This window comes from Odocoileus virginianus, chromosome 5 (genome assembly GCF_023699985.2).
Source record: "Odocoileus virginianus isolate 20LAN1187 ecotype Illinois chromosome 5, Ovbor_1.2, whole genome shotgun sequence".
Lineage (NCBI taxonomy): Eukaryota > Metazoa > Chordata > Mammalia > Artiodactyla > Cervidae > Odocoileus > Odocoileus virginianus.
In genome coordinates, this window is record NC_069678.1 from 49,052,754 (window position 1) to 49,069,965 (window position 17,212).

At 36.3% G+C, this 17,212-nt stretch overlaps 1 protein-coding gene across 9 annotated transcripts in view; it reads right to left on the minus strand.

The window, feature by feature from the left end:
- Nucleotides 1–17,212, minus strand: part of NEXN (nexilin F-actin binding protein) — a 53,702-nt gene that overhangs the window by 25,541 nt on the left and 10,949 nt on the right. For 5 of the 9 annotated variants that reach the window (XM_070467876.1, XM_070467872.1, XM_070467871.1 and 2 more), the window contains 4 exons: nucleotides 5,773–5,851; nucleotides 4,317–4,508; nucleotides 4,028–4,106; nucleotides 3,794–3,942 (listed from right to left, as the gene is read on the minus strand). In XM_070467876.1, coding sequence (XP_070323977.1) covers nucleotides 3,794–3,942; nucleotides 4,028–4,106; nucleotides 4,317–4,508; nucleotides 5,773–5,851 — 499 coding nt within the window. Of the gene's footprint in view, nucleotides 1–3,793; nucleotides 3,943–4,027; nucleotides 4,107–4,316; nucleotides 4,509–5,772; nucleotides 5,852–11,408; nucleotides 11,482–17,212 lie in introns of those variants that run through there. The other 4 variants (XM_070467875.1, XM_070467874.1, XM_070467877.1 and 1 more) reach the window with 3 other exon arrangements.

The window sequence follows — 17,212 nt, forward strand, 5'->3', positions numbered from 1 at the left end:
AAATGTTCCATTTTAAAAACAGATTTTGACAAGCAATGAAAAATGGATACTGTACAATAATGTGGAATGGAAGAGATCATGGGGCAAGCAAAATGAACCACCACCAACCACACCAAAGGCCAGTCTTCCTTCCAAAGGTGATGTTATATATATTGTGGGACTGGAAGAGCGTCCTCTATCATGAGCTCCTTCTGGAAAACCAAACAATTCCAACAAGTACTGTTCCCAATTAAACCAGCTGAAAGTATCACTCCATGAAAACCATCTGGAATTAATCAACAGAAAATGCATAATCTTCCATAAAGATAACACAAGACTGCATGTTTTTTTGATGACCAGGCAAAAACTGTTACAACTTGGCTAGGAAGTTCAGATTCATCCACCATATTCACCAGCTGTTGCACCTTCAGATTTCCATTTATTTTGTTCTTTAAAAAGTTATCTTAATGGAAAAAACTTCAATTCCCTGAAAGACTGTAAAAGGTACCTGGGACAGCTGTTTGATCAAAAAGATAAAAAGTTTTGGGAAGATGGAATTATGAAGTTGCCTGAGAAACGTAGTGGAATGAAATAGTGAATAGGTTGTTCAATAAAGTTCTTGGTAAAAATGAAAAATGTATCTTTTCTTTATACTTTGAAACTGAAGGAACTTTTTGGCCAATCCAATATATTTGGAGGACTTTTTCTTTGTTTGGTTTGGTGTTTTTGTTTTGGTTTTTTTTTTTTGCTTTCTTCTTTGCTCATTTTAAACCATTATCAAAACAACAAAAGATAGAATTTTTTTTTCATTGGGTTTCAACAAACAAGGAAAAAGATGAATTTGCCTAAGCATTCATGGTCTCAATATATTCACAGAGAACTGAAACATTCAGTTCAATTATAGTGCTAATTTTCAGAAGCTACCATGCAAGAGTTGCTTCCCAATACTTCCTTTTGATTCATGGGGGGAAAAACTCCTTTTGCACCTTCCCAAATCAACTTCCTTGCTCCCTTTTCTCTTTAACAGCTCAGTCTCCCACTAATAACTTCTCTTTTTCTACTTTCATAGATGTTAATGTTGTCCATCAAAATACCCTAGAAGATAACTAGATTATACCAAATTAAGATCTCCCCCAAATTTTATTGGTGTTTGATTCCAACATGCTGTATACAAAATATTTCTATTTTTAATTCATCATAATAAGAAGGGGACGACAGAGGATGAAATAGTTGGATGGCATCACCAACTCAAAGGACATGAGTTTGAGCAAGCTCCAGGAGATGGTGAAGGACAGGGAAGCCTGGTGTGCTGCAGTCCATGGGGTTGCCAGGAGTTGGACATGACTGAACAACAAAAATAATCTAGAATCTTAGAATTGGTAATTATTTCAAACATTATTCAGCTACTCATCTGACTCAAAAATCCTATCTATAGTAATGGACTTATACAAAATGATTTTTCATTAAGACTCTTCTTTACCTATATCATGCTTTAATTCTTATATTCAAAGATAGATAAATTTTTATTAGATTTGAGTGGAAAATGTACTTAATTAGGCTTTAAAATTAGATTTCCCATATTTACAAAATGAAATTACTATTAATGGTTTATATTGCTCTACCCACATATTCTCAAATAATTCAATAGGCTAAAATTTTTATTAACAAAGATTCTCTTGCCATGCAGTATCTACGGTTACTAAAGTGGTTCTTTTTCATGATTAGCTTTTTACCATTTCTTTCTGAGTACCCTTTGTCTTCATCACATTCAAATTCACCTCTTCAACACATACATAATTCTTTGTGAAACCACTGCCTGCATATTCAGTTCATGGGGTTGTAGTGGGTCTCAAAGTCTAGTGTGTAATCAGTGCTTCTTAGAAAAGAACGCAAGATTTAAAAGAAGTAGACTAACCCCATGTGTATACTCTTTATTTCTTGCCAAGCACCATATATTTTAATTATATATTTTACTATAATTTTATTATGTTCTTTTACAATTTGTATTATAAATATAATTATATATACTGATATGTTTTATAACATATAACCTAAAATGTTCATTTTTTTATAACTGTCCTCCCTTCTGAAATTTCACTTCAAAATGAATCCTAATCTTTGATGACTGGAGGTGACAGAGGTAAAGTATGCCATTCTCTCTTTACACAAAGAGATATGAAGTAATAAAATATAGAAAATCCCAATTCTTTTCTATAATTTCATCTGGCATATATCATTATTTGACACCACACAAATGGCTACTTGTGCCATAAAAGTGGTTATTCACAAAGTCAGAGTAAATAAATTTCCTTGACATGCAAATATGGCATATGCTTTGCCTTCTTTGTCACTTTTCTCTTTGTTTGGGGTTTTTGTTTGTTTGTTTGGCCATGCTGTGCAGCTTGTAGGATCTTAGTTCCTTGACCAAGGATCGAACCTGGACTCCCAGCAGAGAAAGCACTGAGTCCTAACCACTGGACTGCCAGGGAAGTCCCTGTCACTTTTTTTCAGAAGAGTTGTAGGAACTGAAAGAAGCACAGCAAATAGATTTAAGACACTTAAAGCAAAGGCGAAAAGGAGCCAAGTACAACCTCACAGTAAACATGGTTATGAGACAGACAATATACTGTGAAGATTATATTAGGGAAATTGTTAAAATGTTGATGAGAGAAGGGAAAACTAAAATGGTTTCATGACATTTAATTACATGTACTACTATTTAGGTGAAACATTCATTTATAGCCCTCTTACTTTGTACCAGGCACTGTCCTAAATGCTTGCATTTATTAACTCATATAATCTTAATAAAAACTCTGATAAATACCATTATTGTACTGGTTTAGTCTCACTAAAATCAGTATATTAATCATCTCTTTTGATCCTACATTATAGATAAGGTTAAAGTAAATAAGCAATATAACTGTCTTCTGGCATTTTTTTCAACTCTATGACTACAGATCATTTATAATACAAAACAAATATCAATATATTAGAGAAATTTTTGTGAACTGATCAGTTCTTTACTTAATAAAATGTTAATTTTGACTATTAGAATTTCAAGTTTCTATGTCATGACAATCATTAATCATTTCGAGAGATTAACTTTTTCTGGAACTTAGATCAGATTCTTGAGTATTTTAAAATCTTTACCGGCCTCTAAGGTCTCATCCTTTGAGCAGAAAATATATGGGAACTTCAAGTTCATTAAGAGATTCTATAAAATCATAGTAATGATGTCTTTCTTCTTCTAGGTTGTCCTTCATGGCTATGGGCATCAGGAATGGCTACATGAAGGACATGACTGTCACATGTATCTCCCCTCTCCTACTACCATCCCCAACTTGCTAATAATACCATTATTGAATAAAATGTGACTTAATTTTGTTACATGTTACAAATAATTGAGCAGGAAGATATTCTAATTAAGCCTTAGTGCTTGATAATAACCAGCAAGCATTTTTTATTGCTATTAAAAGATCAGCATTTTGTTACATGTCTGGATAATTTATGTGTGAATTTGCCTTATATCTTTGTAAAATTTTCTAATGTGTCAAGAAAAATATAGAATGTGGACAGAATAAGACAGTATATAACAAAAGTTATCTCAGTACTCAACCTTGAAATAGACACATTCTGCCCTTATCCTTCTAGGCATTCGATATTAAATATTGTGCTTAAGACCTTACTTTCATGCTAGCTGCTATTTAATAGGCTTATGTTATAATAAAACACTTTGATTAGGCAACATACTGGTTAGTTTTACTCTGTACAACTAGTTTCTGAAGCAATTACTGACTTAATATCTATTGTATACCTGCTCAGCCCTTCTTGCTAATTCACGCTGTATCTTCCTCTTCTCTAAAAGATCCTGCTCAATTCGGCGTTTTCGTTCCTCCTCCGTCCTCTTCCTCTGCTCCTCTTGTCTCTGTTTCTCCATTTCAGCAAATTTACCTTTAACAGTTCCTAGGAATATATGAAACAAGTTTGACATTTTGTTTTGTTTCCTTGTTTGCAGTTTTATTTACAATTTACCCCTCAAGTGCCTTACCTGTTAGCTTTGGGACATAAGCCTTTTCTACTTTAGAAGATACCTCTTCTTCATCATCAGAAGCAAGCATTTCTTTAATCTAGATGGGTAAATAAATTAATATGAACATGTCCAAACTTCAGACTAAATCATATTATATGCAGAGTTTGAAATTAGCTTATAAATGCAGAAAATATTTTAAGTACAGTTAATATGAAATGTGGTTAATGTGAATAATAAATAAAATGTGAATTTAAATGATGAAAATGAATATTTGCACAAGAATGAAATAAAAATAAAATAAAATAACCTCCTGCTTTCTCCTGTTCCATTCTCTCTCTCTAATATATTGTTCTTTTCTTCTTTGCTTTTCATCTCTAGATCTCCTTTGATTTCTTTCTTCCCTTGCTCTCTGCATGGCTTCAAACTTATCCTTTACATCACCCTTGCCAAGTTTTGGCACATAGGTTTTTGGTATAGGTTTAGATGAAGAAAGCAGAATCTTCGTTAGAAGAAAATAAAGAGAAGAAAGTTAAAAAAAATAAGAAAGGAAGAAATTAGGTAAAGATAGATCAGAATAAGCAATATAAGAAATATATATCAAAACAGAATATAGAAATGAGTTTGAAACCTTTATTTGTATAAGAATCTGATTAGATACCTTCTAAAATCTAAGTATGAAAGATGATATTGCAGAAAATATGAGAGTAAAATGTTACTAATATATTGCAACAAAGTCCCATTTTGTATGTGTTCCACTGAAGCTGAAAGCTGGAAAAATATAAACATTGAAGACTGGATTCCAATTCAAAACAACCTGTATTCTACTGACCTATTTCATTATTAAAGATTCAAATTTTACATTGCTTGCTTAAAAGATACCAAGTCTAATTTTAGTAAGTTAGATAAGCTGAAAACAAAGCAAAAAACTTAAGCCTAATTTACATATTGATTTTCTTGCTTGTTTCTGTATCTAATACGAAGAAAACTGAAGAGCCTTTGCTTCTCATTTGTGGTTGAGGTGAGCCATGGTCTTTGTGCACAAGCAGTGATTTTTGTTGTTACTACTGCTATACTGCCCATCTAGAACTTCTTTAAGCCAACACTGAAAATACGTGAGAATGCTATATCATTCCAAGTAGGATGTGCTCTAAGGAGAAATTCCCAAATGACAAACAAGCTTTCCAAATGAGGAGGAATCTGTTAAAAGACTGGAGAAACGGGTTTCCTCCATTCTGAAACCAGGAAAGCAAATTATTTTCATCTTTTTGAAAATTACACTGATCTCTAAAAGAAGTTTCAGTAAATAAAACTTTATCACCTCAGAACACCAAACTCCTTCTCCTAGTGATAATGGCAAATTGATTAATTAACTTGTGGCATACACATCCTCTATTTTCTACTTATGGTGTCATTGATTTCTCATAAGAGTATATATCAATACTGGTTTTCTTAATACTTAAAAAACAACTTCTAAATATATCTTCTAAGATATATCATGTTAAAATTTACTCAAGATGCTAGCCATCACATCCATTTTACCATCACACACAAAATTTTATAGTCATGCTTCCTAGGTAAGAATCCAAATGAAAATACTGGGCTCGAGACCAACCTGTGAATTTTATCTCTTCTTATGTCTTACATCTTGACACTATGTTACTATGAACTTCTGTGGATGACCTTTCCACCAGTTGCCCTTCCAGCAGTTGTGCAGTCAACTCTATGATTCCCCCATTTTTTAACTTTTAAATTAAAAAGCTTACCTCAGCCTTTTGGGAAATTTCATTCATGTTTGCTCTATGTGGTCTTGGGGCGATTATGAAGCTTTGTAATTTTTTGCACCTGAAAAAAAATATTAGTATTGAGTAAGAATTTTTGATGACTTAATTTTTTAATGTGCTATATAAATATGTTTATAAAGAGAAATAGCACATTTATTACTCCTTAAAAAATAATGACATAATCTAAGCACATAATTAATTATAGTAACTCTCAGTTCTTTCCCTAAGATTTAGGGTATAGAAGGTATAAGGTGCATGGTGTTAAAAAGTCCTTATAAGTTAATAACCCAAAATAGTTTAGTGAATGTATCAAGTGCCTGTGCAAAGAATTTGTATTGTTATTGGATGCAGTTATTGGATGTATTATTCTTTTTTTTTTTTTTGCAAACCTGAGAACTTTAATTTTTTTCATTTATTTTTATTAGTTGGAGGCTAATTACAATATTGTAGTGGTTTTTGTCATACACTGACATGTATTATTCTATAATTATCAACGAGGTCAAGGTGGTTGAGCATGTTATTTGGATCTTCTGTGTCTTTACTAAAAAACATTTGTTTTGGTCTAGTTCTTAACCTATGTGGAATTGTCTATTCCTTTAATTCTGTCATTTTTATTTCATGTAATTTCAAACTTTTAACAATGCATATGCATGCATGTCTGTGCATATGGCATATGTCATTCCCCTTTGCTGCCTACTTCGGTACTGACTGAACATTTTTTAGAATTTTATTTTAATTTGTCTATTGGCTTTAAACTTCTAATTTTTAAAAAATTCAAAGGTATAATAGACATACAGTAAGCTATACTCTTTGAAAGTGCACAGTTCAATAAGTTCTGACATATGTATGTACCCAGGTCACTATCAGTACAATCAAGGTATAAATACATAGGGATTCCCTGGTGGTCCAGGGGTTAGAACTCAGCACTTTCACTGCCGTGGCCTGTGTCCAATCACTGGTTAGGAAGCTGAGATCCCAGAAGCCACAGAGTGCAACCAAAACAAGAAGAAAGAAAGAAAAGAACTGAATATATACTTACACCCAGAAAAGTATTCTCAGATCTCCTTAACCTCCCTTTTCTTTCAACTGTTCCCACCTCCATTCCTAGGCAGATAATGCTTTCGGTCATTTGTAGGTTACTTTAAATTTTCTATGAAAGGAATCATACAAGTATGTACTCTACTGTTCAGCTTCTTTCACCATGCATAATTATTCTGAGATTCATCCATGTCATTGCATATGTCAAAAGTTCATTTCTTTTTATTACTGAATAATATTCCATTGTATGAAATACCAGAGTTAACCACTGTTAATCATTCATCTGCAGATGGACATTTAAGTTGTTTCCAATGACTACTACAAATAAAGCTGGTATGAATATTCACGTACAAGTCTTTGTGTGGACATATGCTTTTTTATTTCTCTTGGGTAAATAAATGAATTATAATGGCTAGGCCTTATGGTAAATGTATGTTCAACTTTTTAAAGAACTGCCAAGCTGTTTTCTAAATAGCTGTACTATTTTATCTTCCCATGAATATTGTATGAGAGCTATACTTTATCTGCATCTTCATCAACACTTAGTATCAGTTCAGTTCAGTTCAGTCGCTTAGTGGTATCTGACTCTTTGCAACCCCATGAATCGCAGCACGCCAGACCTCCCTGTCCGTCACCAACTCCCAGAGTTTACCCAAACTCATGTCCGTCGAGTTGGTGATGCCATCCAGCCATCTCATCCTCTGTCGTCCCCTTCTCCTCCTGCCCTCAATCTTTCCCAGCATCAGGGTCCTTTCCAATGAGTCAACTCTTTGCATGAGGTAGCCAAACTATTGGAGTTTCAGCTTCAGCATCAGTCCTTCTAATGAACACCCAGGACTTATCTCCTTCAGGATGGACTGGTTGGATCTCCCTGCAGTCCAAGGGACTCTCAAGAGTCTTCTCCAACACCACAGTTCAAAAGCATCCATTCTTTGGCACTCAGCTTTCTTCACAGTCCAACTCTCACATCCATACATGACCACTGGAAAAACCATAGCCTTGACCAGATGGACCTTTGTTGGCAAAGTAATATCTCTGCTTTTTATGCTATCTAGTTCGGTCATAATTTTCCTTCTAAGGAGTCTTTTAATTTCACGGCTGCAGTCACCATCTGCAGTGATTTTGAAGCCCAAAAAAAGAAAGTCTGCTGCTGTTTCCACTGTTTCCCCATCTATTTCCCATGAAGTGATGGGACCGGATGCCATGACCTTAGTTTTCTGAATGTTGAGCTTTACGCCAACTTTTTCACTCTCCTGTTTCACTTTCATCAAGAGGCTCTTTAGTTCTTCTTCCCTTTCTGCCATAAGGGTGGTGTCATCTGCATATCTGAGGTTATTGATATTTCTCCCGGCAATCTTGACATACATATATACATATGTATACATACATACATATACAGTCTTGACATACTCCTTTTCCTATTTGGAACCAGTCTGTTGTTCCATGTCCAGTTCTAACTGTTGCTTCCTGACCTGCAAATAGGTTTCTCAAGAGGCAGGTCAAGCGATCTGGTATTCCCATCTCTTTCAGAATTTTCCACAGTTTATCATGATCCACACAGTCAAAGGCTTTGGCATAGTCAATAAAGCAGAAATAGATGTTTTTCTGGAACTCTCTTGCTATTTCTGTGATCCAGCGGATGTTGGCAATTTGATCTCTGGTTCCTCTGCCTTTTCTAAAACCAGCTTGAACATCTGGAAGTTCATGGTTCACGTATTGCTGAAGCCTGGCTTGGAGAATTTTGAGCATTACTTTACTAGCGTGTAAGATGAGGGCAATTGTGCGGTAGTTTGAGCATTCTTTGGCATTGCCTTTCTTAGGGATTGGAATGAAAACTGACCTTTTCCAGTCCTGTGGCCATTGCTGAGTTTTCAAAATTTGCTGACATATTGACTCCAGCACTTTCACAGTGTCATCTTTCAGGATTTGAAATAGCTCAATGGGAATTCCATCACCTCCACTAGCTTTGTTCATAGTGATGCTTTCTAAGGCCCAACTGACTTCACATTCCAGGATGTCTGGCTCTAGGTGAGTGATCACACCATTGTGATTATCTGGGTTGTGAAGATCTTTTTTGTACAGTTCTTCTGTGTATTCTTGCCACCTCTTCTTAATATCTTCTGCTTCTGTTAGGTCCACACCATTTCTGTCCTTTATTGAGCCCATCTTTGCATGAAATGTTCCCTTGGTATCTCTAATTTTCTTGAAGAGATCTCTAGTCTTTTCCATTCTGTTGTTTTCCTCTATTTCTTTGCATTGATAGACTTTATATCCCCAGGATAAAATTCATCATGCATTATCCTTTAACATACTGATAATTTGATAAAAACTTTTGAGAAGTTTTGCATCCATGTTTATAAAGCATATTGGTCTGCAGATTTTTTTTCTTATAACGTCTGTTTTTGTTAACAGAGTAATACTGCTCTCATAGAATGAGTTGAGAAGTATTTCCTTTTCTTTAATTTTCCCTAATAAATTTCTTCCTTTTCTTTATGTTTCATGCAGAATTGGTATTAGTTTTTCCTTAAATGTTTGCAAAAACTTCCCAGTGAAGCCATCTGGGGCTAAAGTTTCCTTTTTTGGCAGGAGAAAATATGGTAGGAGGGAGGTGGACGTGATTCCATGTAATTATTAACAAGTTCTTAATTTTGGTCATTTAGTAGATCTGTGAGTGCTGACTATATTTTTAACAGTAATTGCCCAATAAAAGTAGGTCATGCATGAATGAGAGTGTCATTAACCAAGGTTTGAGTAATCTATGCGCCTGAGATAAAAATAACAAACTGCTCTAGTTCTTTTCTCTTACCTGAGCCACTCTATTACATCTAGAGTTACCTATTAGATATTTTTTCCTGTATAACTAAAAAAACCCAGTCTTCATTGTCATAGCTGCTCAAGTTTTAGAGTTATTTATGGTTCATTCTTCTTCTATATCTCCTAATTTTAACAGATTATCACAATTTGTTAATGTTACTTTCAAATTTGTTCTTATGTATTAATTACTTCACTATTTTCACTGCTCCAGTATTAATACAGCCTTCATCACCTCACAGTTTGATTACTACAATTTGATAATCAGACCTAAATCTAAATTCCAACTCTGTTGCTTCCTAGTTAGGATTAGATAACATGTAACATGTTATCTCAAGAATAATGCCTTACATTATTGGTATCAATAATTTTGATTGATTTCATTATTCATGTCTCCCTTACCCTTTTCAGCAAAAACCTACATTTCCCTGCCAATGAGCCTATATTCACATATTATTTATTCAATTTAAAATAGTAATACAAAAGGGTATGATGAAAATTTGCGCAATCTCATGAGATTATAAGGACTGATCATGTTAGCTGAATTAATTGACCAGAAGGAATTTCAGGAAGTCTTTTTTTTCCTGGTGAAATTAAACTAAACAGAATTTTGTGGCTTGTTGATACTGAAGAATCAGCCTGTCAAGAGTAATCCTGGAGAATAAATGGATCAGTTAACCCTTGTCACCTAGTTAAAAAAAAAATTCAAATTATATTTTTACTTCTTTATAGATTCAGAATAAACTATTTTTTAAATTTAATATGAACAAAACCACTTAAAATAGTTTTTAAAGTGTCATTTCAATATTCTGAGCTCTCATTTTGAAAGTCTGTGAAAATGTGAATAGTACTAATGTTAACATTTCTGCTTAAAATATAAGCAAATTATCCTTTGCTGACAGTTTACTCTGTTCTGAGCTTTGAGGATGAAAAAATTGTAGCAAAATAAGTTTATTAGCTTTTGTTTTTTAAGGTGTAAGTTACAAACCAGTAGGACCCATATCTCCTTCATAGTTTTAGGTTGAACAAAAAAATTTCAAAATCCAGCAGATAAATATTTGTAGGATTTATAGATAATTTTTAGAAGACATTACACTGCCTGGTAGAAACAATAGCAGGATTCCATTGCTATCTCTGTTCTCTTTCTGTGCTAAACCAGGGTTAAACCTGTAAATTTGACTACATTTAGTTTATTAATTTTACAGGAAAAAGTTCTGTTCCACAGTCATTGACTGTATTATATTCTCTCACTAGTACTACTGTACTATCTCACTAGCACTATCTCACTAGTACATCCTTTTATCACAATATGAATAATTTATGATGATAATAATCCAAGCTAATAGTTATTGAGCCTTTACTGTGTTCCAGGTAATGTACCAACTGACTAACAATCATTATTTCATTTATTTTCCACAATAATCCTTTGAAGTGAATACTATTCTCAAACCCTATCTCAAAACACTTTCCAAACGCAGTCATTTAAAATTTCTTAAAATATCAATATGAGAAAAATGTCTTGGAGTTTCTCTAGTAGGATCTGAAGTCTTCTGGAAATTGTTACAGAAAACTGAGACTTAGAAAAGTCAAGTAATTTGCCAAAGACCACACAAATAACGCGTGATGGACAAAGGGGACAGGGACTGGCAGTGTGACTACTGAGTCTGCACTCTTACCCATTGTATTATGCTGATGCCAAGAAAGCAGCGCAACTGCTTTGTGTGGTGGGGACGAGCGGAATGCCAACCAGCTTATAAGCTTTGACTTACTTGTGTAATCAACAGAGCCTTTAATCCAATTATTTGAGAGCCACAATTCCAAGCAGAAGAAATATGTCGGAAGCTGAAAAGACATGATTAATGGTATTCTCTATATTTAGTGAATTTGTAATCTTTAGCTGGCAACTAGTAGCAGAATACAGTGCTGGATAAATTGAAAAACAGTTATTTTGCCCTATGAGAGCATCACAGAGTTTTTATTTAAGTAGCTTATTTCCTTTTAAAAATGATACAAGCTAACAGTTATTCTCTTGACGTTAAGCAGAACACAGACTGAGGTTACAAGATTATTCCCAGGTACTGAAACAAATGCTGCTATCTCAGCTGGTTGTGATTTAGAATTCATTTAGTAAACTCATTCATGTGGGATGAAGTCAGGGGCCCTTTGGGCTCTGATTTTTAAAGTGCCCAAGTCAGCAACATGCAAGCAGCACTCTGACTGCTGCAACTAATGACAATGAAGAATCCGTAACAATATTCACATGTATGTTATTCTCTTGATTAAGGAACACATGGATATATTCTATCATTCTGCTAAATTGCCAAAAGTACAAAAGGCTTCTAAATTTTTATCTAACAGAAAATTATTTAACAGTGTACTCCCAGGGTAACCAAATTCCCTTTTATTTGTTTAGTGACTGAGAATTTTGATTTTATGAAAACTTTTTATTTTTTTAATGCTGTTATTGCTTAGTTGCTAAGTAGTGTCTGACTCTTTGTGACCCCGTGGACTGTAGCCCGCCAGGATCCTCTGTCCATGTGATTTCCCAGGCAAGAATACTGGAGTGGGTTGCCACTTCCTTCTCCAGGGGCTCCTCCCGACCCAGGAGTCGAACCCACATCTCCTTCATTGGCAGGCACTGGCAGTTGGACTCTACCACTGAACCACCAGGGCTGCAACCAGGTCTTCTTGCAGTACACAGAATTCTTTTATTTTTGTTGCAGCATGCAGGTTCTTTAGTTGAGGCATATAGGAGCTAGTTCTCAGATGAGGGATCAAACTCGGGGCCCTTGCAGTGGGAATGTGGAGTCTTAGTCACTGGGCCACCTGGGACATCCTATGAAAACTTTTTAAAGTATTAATTGACTCCAACGAAGTCATGACAAGGACTCTATGAAGCATTTAAAAATTAGCTGAATGTCACACATTTTAGTGAATCTCAACACTAAACCATAAATCCATCAAGGAAATTTCTGTGAAAGGGGGTTGCAGACACTGAACTTTAGTCAAGGAATGGAGCCATGGTGCTTTCTAACTTGCAGCTGAAAATGTTTCAGTTTCCTTAAATCCTCTTCTTTCTGTCTCTCTCTCCATCCTCACTCTATAAGCCTGAAATACTCATGTCCTTCCTACCAGACAGCCACAGTCACCTTCGTGCATGCTAAGTCACTTCAGTCATGTCTGACTCTTCGTGACCCCATGGACTGTATGTAGCCTGCCAGGCTCCTCTGTCCATGGGATTCTCCAGGCAAGAATATTGGAGCGGGTTGCCATTTCCTTCTCCAGGGGATCTTTCCCACCCAGCGATCGAACCCAAGTCTCATTATGTTTCCTGCATTGGCAGGCGGATTCTTTACCACTAGCGCCACCTGGGAAGTAACCTTCAACCCTAACAAAACTACCTCCTTCTTTTCTGTCAGCTAGCGAGGGACCATGCTGTGGACTAAGTTGCTCAATATGTAAACGATCGTAATTATATGTGGTAGAATGTGTATTATGAAATTAAAATTTCAAAACAAATAACATGTACAGGTTCAATCTTGTCATAACATTTCATAAACCTTCTCATACAAAAGCTTACAGATTTGTTTATTTTTTTCAATTGGACAAAAGTTTCATACAAATATAATATGAAATCTTTCAAAATTTTCTCCTAGAACCTTTGATGCTTAAGGACCTTGGTAGAATTCAGAATTATAAATATATCCTAATGAGAATATCTCACTTAATTGTTGATTTTTCAAATACATGGCAGCAAAGATAGTGGGAATTCCCTGGTAGCCCAGTGGTTAGGACTCAGCACCTTCACTGCCAGGGGCCCAAGTTTGATCTCTGGTTGGGGAGCTAACATTATGTAAGCTGTGCAGTGTGCGTGGCCAGAAAAGCAAAAACAAAAGACAACAATGGTGAAAGAAATACTGGAATTAGAGCCTGAAAAATTCGATGAGGTCATTTATTAGCTGTATGGTCCTGGGAAAGCCAGTTAAATTCTGTGAACTTCCACTTTACATGTTAATTAGGCACAATAATGTTTTTCTCTTTATGAAGTGAAAGTTGCACAGTTGTGTCTAACTCTTTTTGACCCCATGGACTATACAGTCCATGGACTTCTCCAGGCCAGAATACTGGAGTAGGGAGCCTTTCCCTTCTCCAGGGGATCTTCCCAATCCAGGGACCAAACCCAGGTCTCCTGCATTGCGGGCAGATTCTTTACCAGCTGAGCCACAAGGGAAACCCAAGAATACTGGAGTGGGTAGCCTGTCCCCTCTCCAGCGCTCTTCCCAACCCCAGAATTGAACCTGGGTCTCCTGCATTGCAGGTGGGTTCTTTACCACCTGAGCTCTCAGGGGAGCCCCTTTCTCATTATCCGTGCATGCTAAGTTGCTTCAGTCATGTCTGACTCTTTGCAACACTGTGGACTGCAGCCCGCCAGGCTCCTCTGTCCATGTGGATTCCAGGCAAGAACACTGGAGTCTGTTGCCTTGCTCTCCTCCAGGGGATTCCAACCCAGGGATCCAACCTCATCTCTTACGTCTCTTACATTGGCATGCGGGCTCTTTACCACTAGCAAATAAAACGGACAGTTTCTACCCTCTGAACTTGACTGCTGCATCTGACACTCTGTCACTTCTTTATTCTGAAATCCTTCTCACTTGGCTCATGATACCATTTCTCTCTCTGTTCCTTCATGTCTCTAACCATTCCTTCTCTTTTGAGGGTTTCTTTGCCTCTCTACACTTCTTCAGTGTTGTTTGCCCCCAAGTCTCAGTCTTTGCCCTTTTCTTCTCACTCTACACTTTTATTTCAATGAGTTAATACACGTGGCTAGTTTACCTCTCTGGTTTCATCTTTCTCCATACTTCCCTCCCACTCTATCACATGTCCTGAAATACTGGCCCACCTGCGCCTTTACACAGCTAGCTCCCTCAGCTTGATATTCTACTCATCCTCTTAGCTAACTCCTACTAATCCCTTAGTTCTGAAACTGTCGCTTTCTCCAGGAAGCCTTCCTTGACTCATGAGACTGGGTTAGGTGCTTTCTCTGGTGTGTGTTACGACAGCACCCCATGCTAACCCTGATTCTGGCATTCACCACAAGATAAGGGCTGCCCAGGTGGCGCTAGTAGTAAAGAACCTGCCTGCCAGTGCTGGAGACATAAGAGATGCGGGTTCAATCCCTGGGTCAAGAAGATTCCCTGGAAGAGGAAATGGCATCCCACTCCAGTATTCTTGCTGGGACAACCCCATGGACAGAGGATAGAGGAGGCTACAGTTCATGGAGTTGCAAAGTCAGACATGACTTGAACATTCTGGGCAGTGATAGAGGATGAGATGGTTGGGTGGCATCACTGAATCAATGGTTTGAGTTTGAGCAAATTCTGGGAGATGGTGAAGGACAGGGAAGCATGGTGGGCTGCAGTCCATGGGATCATAAGAGTTGGACATGACTTAGCAATTGAACAAACACAATAATCACAATATATGGTAATAAACCACTTTCTTGACCACCTCCTCTACCAGAAAGTGAGGTCTTTGAGAGTACAGACTGTATTTTATATACCATTGTATCCACAGTATTTAGCATGTGCTGATATATAGAAGACTTATATAATAATTGTTTACTTAATAAGTAAATCCTGCCAACTTCCAGAGGAAGCACTTTATATGCTGGCATATAATGTGTGACTCTCATTATGGTTAACATTATGTGGGACTACAATATAAATAGAACACACCATTCATTACACAAATATTTATTAAGCATCTCTTATGTGCCAGGCACTCTGCCAGGTGTTGAGAAATGCAGCACTGAATAGACAGACACTCTCCCTATTCTCATATTATTAATAGCATCCTGGCCAAAACTCTGAACAAAAGCCTTGGAACAGGATTTTTAATGGTCCAGCCCACTATGCTATCTGTAGACTCAGGTAAGATTCTAACATCAACCATACCTGATACAGAATTGAAGACAGCAGACACCACACCCCAACCTTCCCATTAGACGCCTAAGGTCAGGGACTTCCATTCTCAGTCCACATTTTGCTCTTCTCTTACTTCCACCTGGACCTTCATCTGTATGTTTGATAAACTTTATGTTCTTTTTCTACAATACAGAGGATTGATTCCTTCCTAGTGCCTAGCTCCATGCCTGCTAATTAATAAACTATAACTTAAAATAAATCCCCAAAGCCATTATGAAAAGGCTTTCAATATCCATGTAGTAACCATCAAAACTAAGAGCTCTAAAAGATCCCATTCTTTGGGACTCAGTTTTTAATTCCCTTAATAAACTGTCTATACTACATTTTAAAATCTGCCATTGAATATTTACAAAAGATTTTCAAATTAATCTTTTGGAAACATATTCTCAAATTCCAAATATCCATTCAATCTTTCATCGTTTTATCATCTCCCATTTTCATGCTTTCTACATATATTATTAGTTAACATACAGATGAGTTCTACCTACTTGTCTATAAGCTTATGTGGAATTTGCTGCTATATTTGTTGCTTTATAGCACAGAGGTCCCAGGCACTCCTTCAACTTCACATAATAATCCTTACTAGAAATATTCATATATATTTATTAGTCATATGGATCATTATCATTATGATTAATAAACTTACAACATGAGAACTGCTATAAAATTCAAAGCATTCACTTTAATAGTTTTCTCTCCTTCAGAATGCTGATAAACCTTTTTGAATCATTAAAACTTTTCAGTTGGTACCAGAATCCAATGTGATAAGGACACAAAGCTACCTCGGTTGCTACAGGAACACTGATTAAACACAGTTTCTTCAAAGTTCTTAACTGGCACATATAATCAGAATAATGAATTTAAGTACATGTTACATATTGTAAAATAAAGTTTCAAAAGCTCCAGAGTGGGACATCCTTGACGGCCTAGTGGTTAAGACTCTGTGCTGCCAATGCAGGTGGCTCAGGGCTCCAGTTTGATCCCTAGTGGGGGAACTAGGATCCCATATGCTGTGCAGTCAAAAAAAAAATTCAGAGTAACTTCCAGCCCCAATTATTTTGATTTCTAATAATGTAACAGCTTGCCATTCTTTCTACCTTCATCAACTTGCCTACTACCTTCTCTGCCACTCTGAGCTCTTTAACTCCAGTCTTTGACTCCAGCTCTGAGGATGTTAACTGCATAAGACCAGAACTAAAATTCTTACCAGGGCTTATTAGACCCTTTTGCAGGTTCCCTTAGCCTCTCTGATTTAACTTGTCTTCTCCCATCCCTTCAACCTCCCACCTTGACAAATATATTCAATGACTGTTTCTACCTCTGAGAGGTTTTCTTTCTCCTTGTAGTGCATATAGTATCTTAGTTCCCCACCAGGAATGGAACCCTGCCTAGTGCAGTGGAAGCTCAGAGTCCTACCCTCTGGACTGCAGTGAATTCCCTCCAAGAAAATTCTTAAGCCACTTCCTTACCGGTGAAGTATTTTCCCAAACTAACAATGGTGGCTTTCTGCATTTCACGCTAAGAATGGATTTTTTTGCCTTCAGTCTCTGACATCTCAAAATGTGCTTAGATTTTTCTAGATATATCTA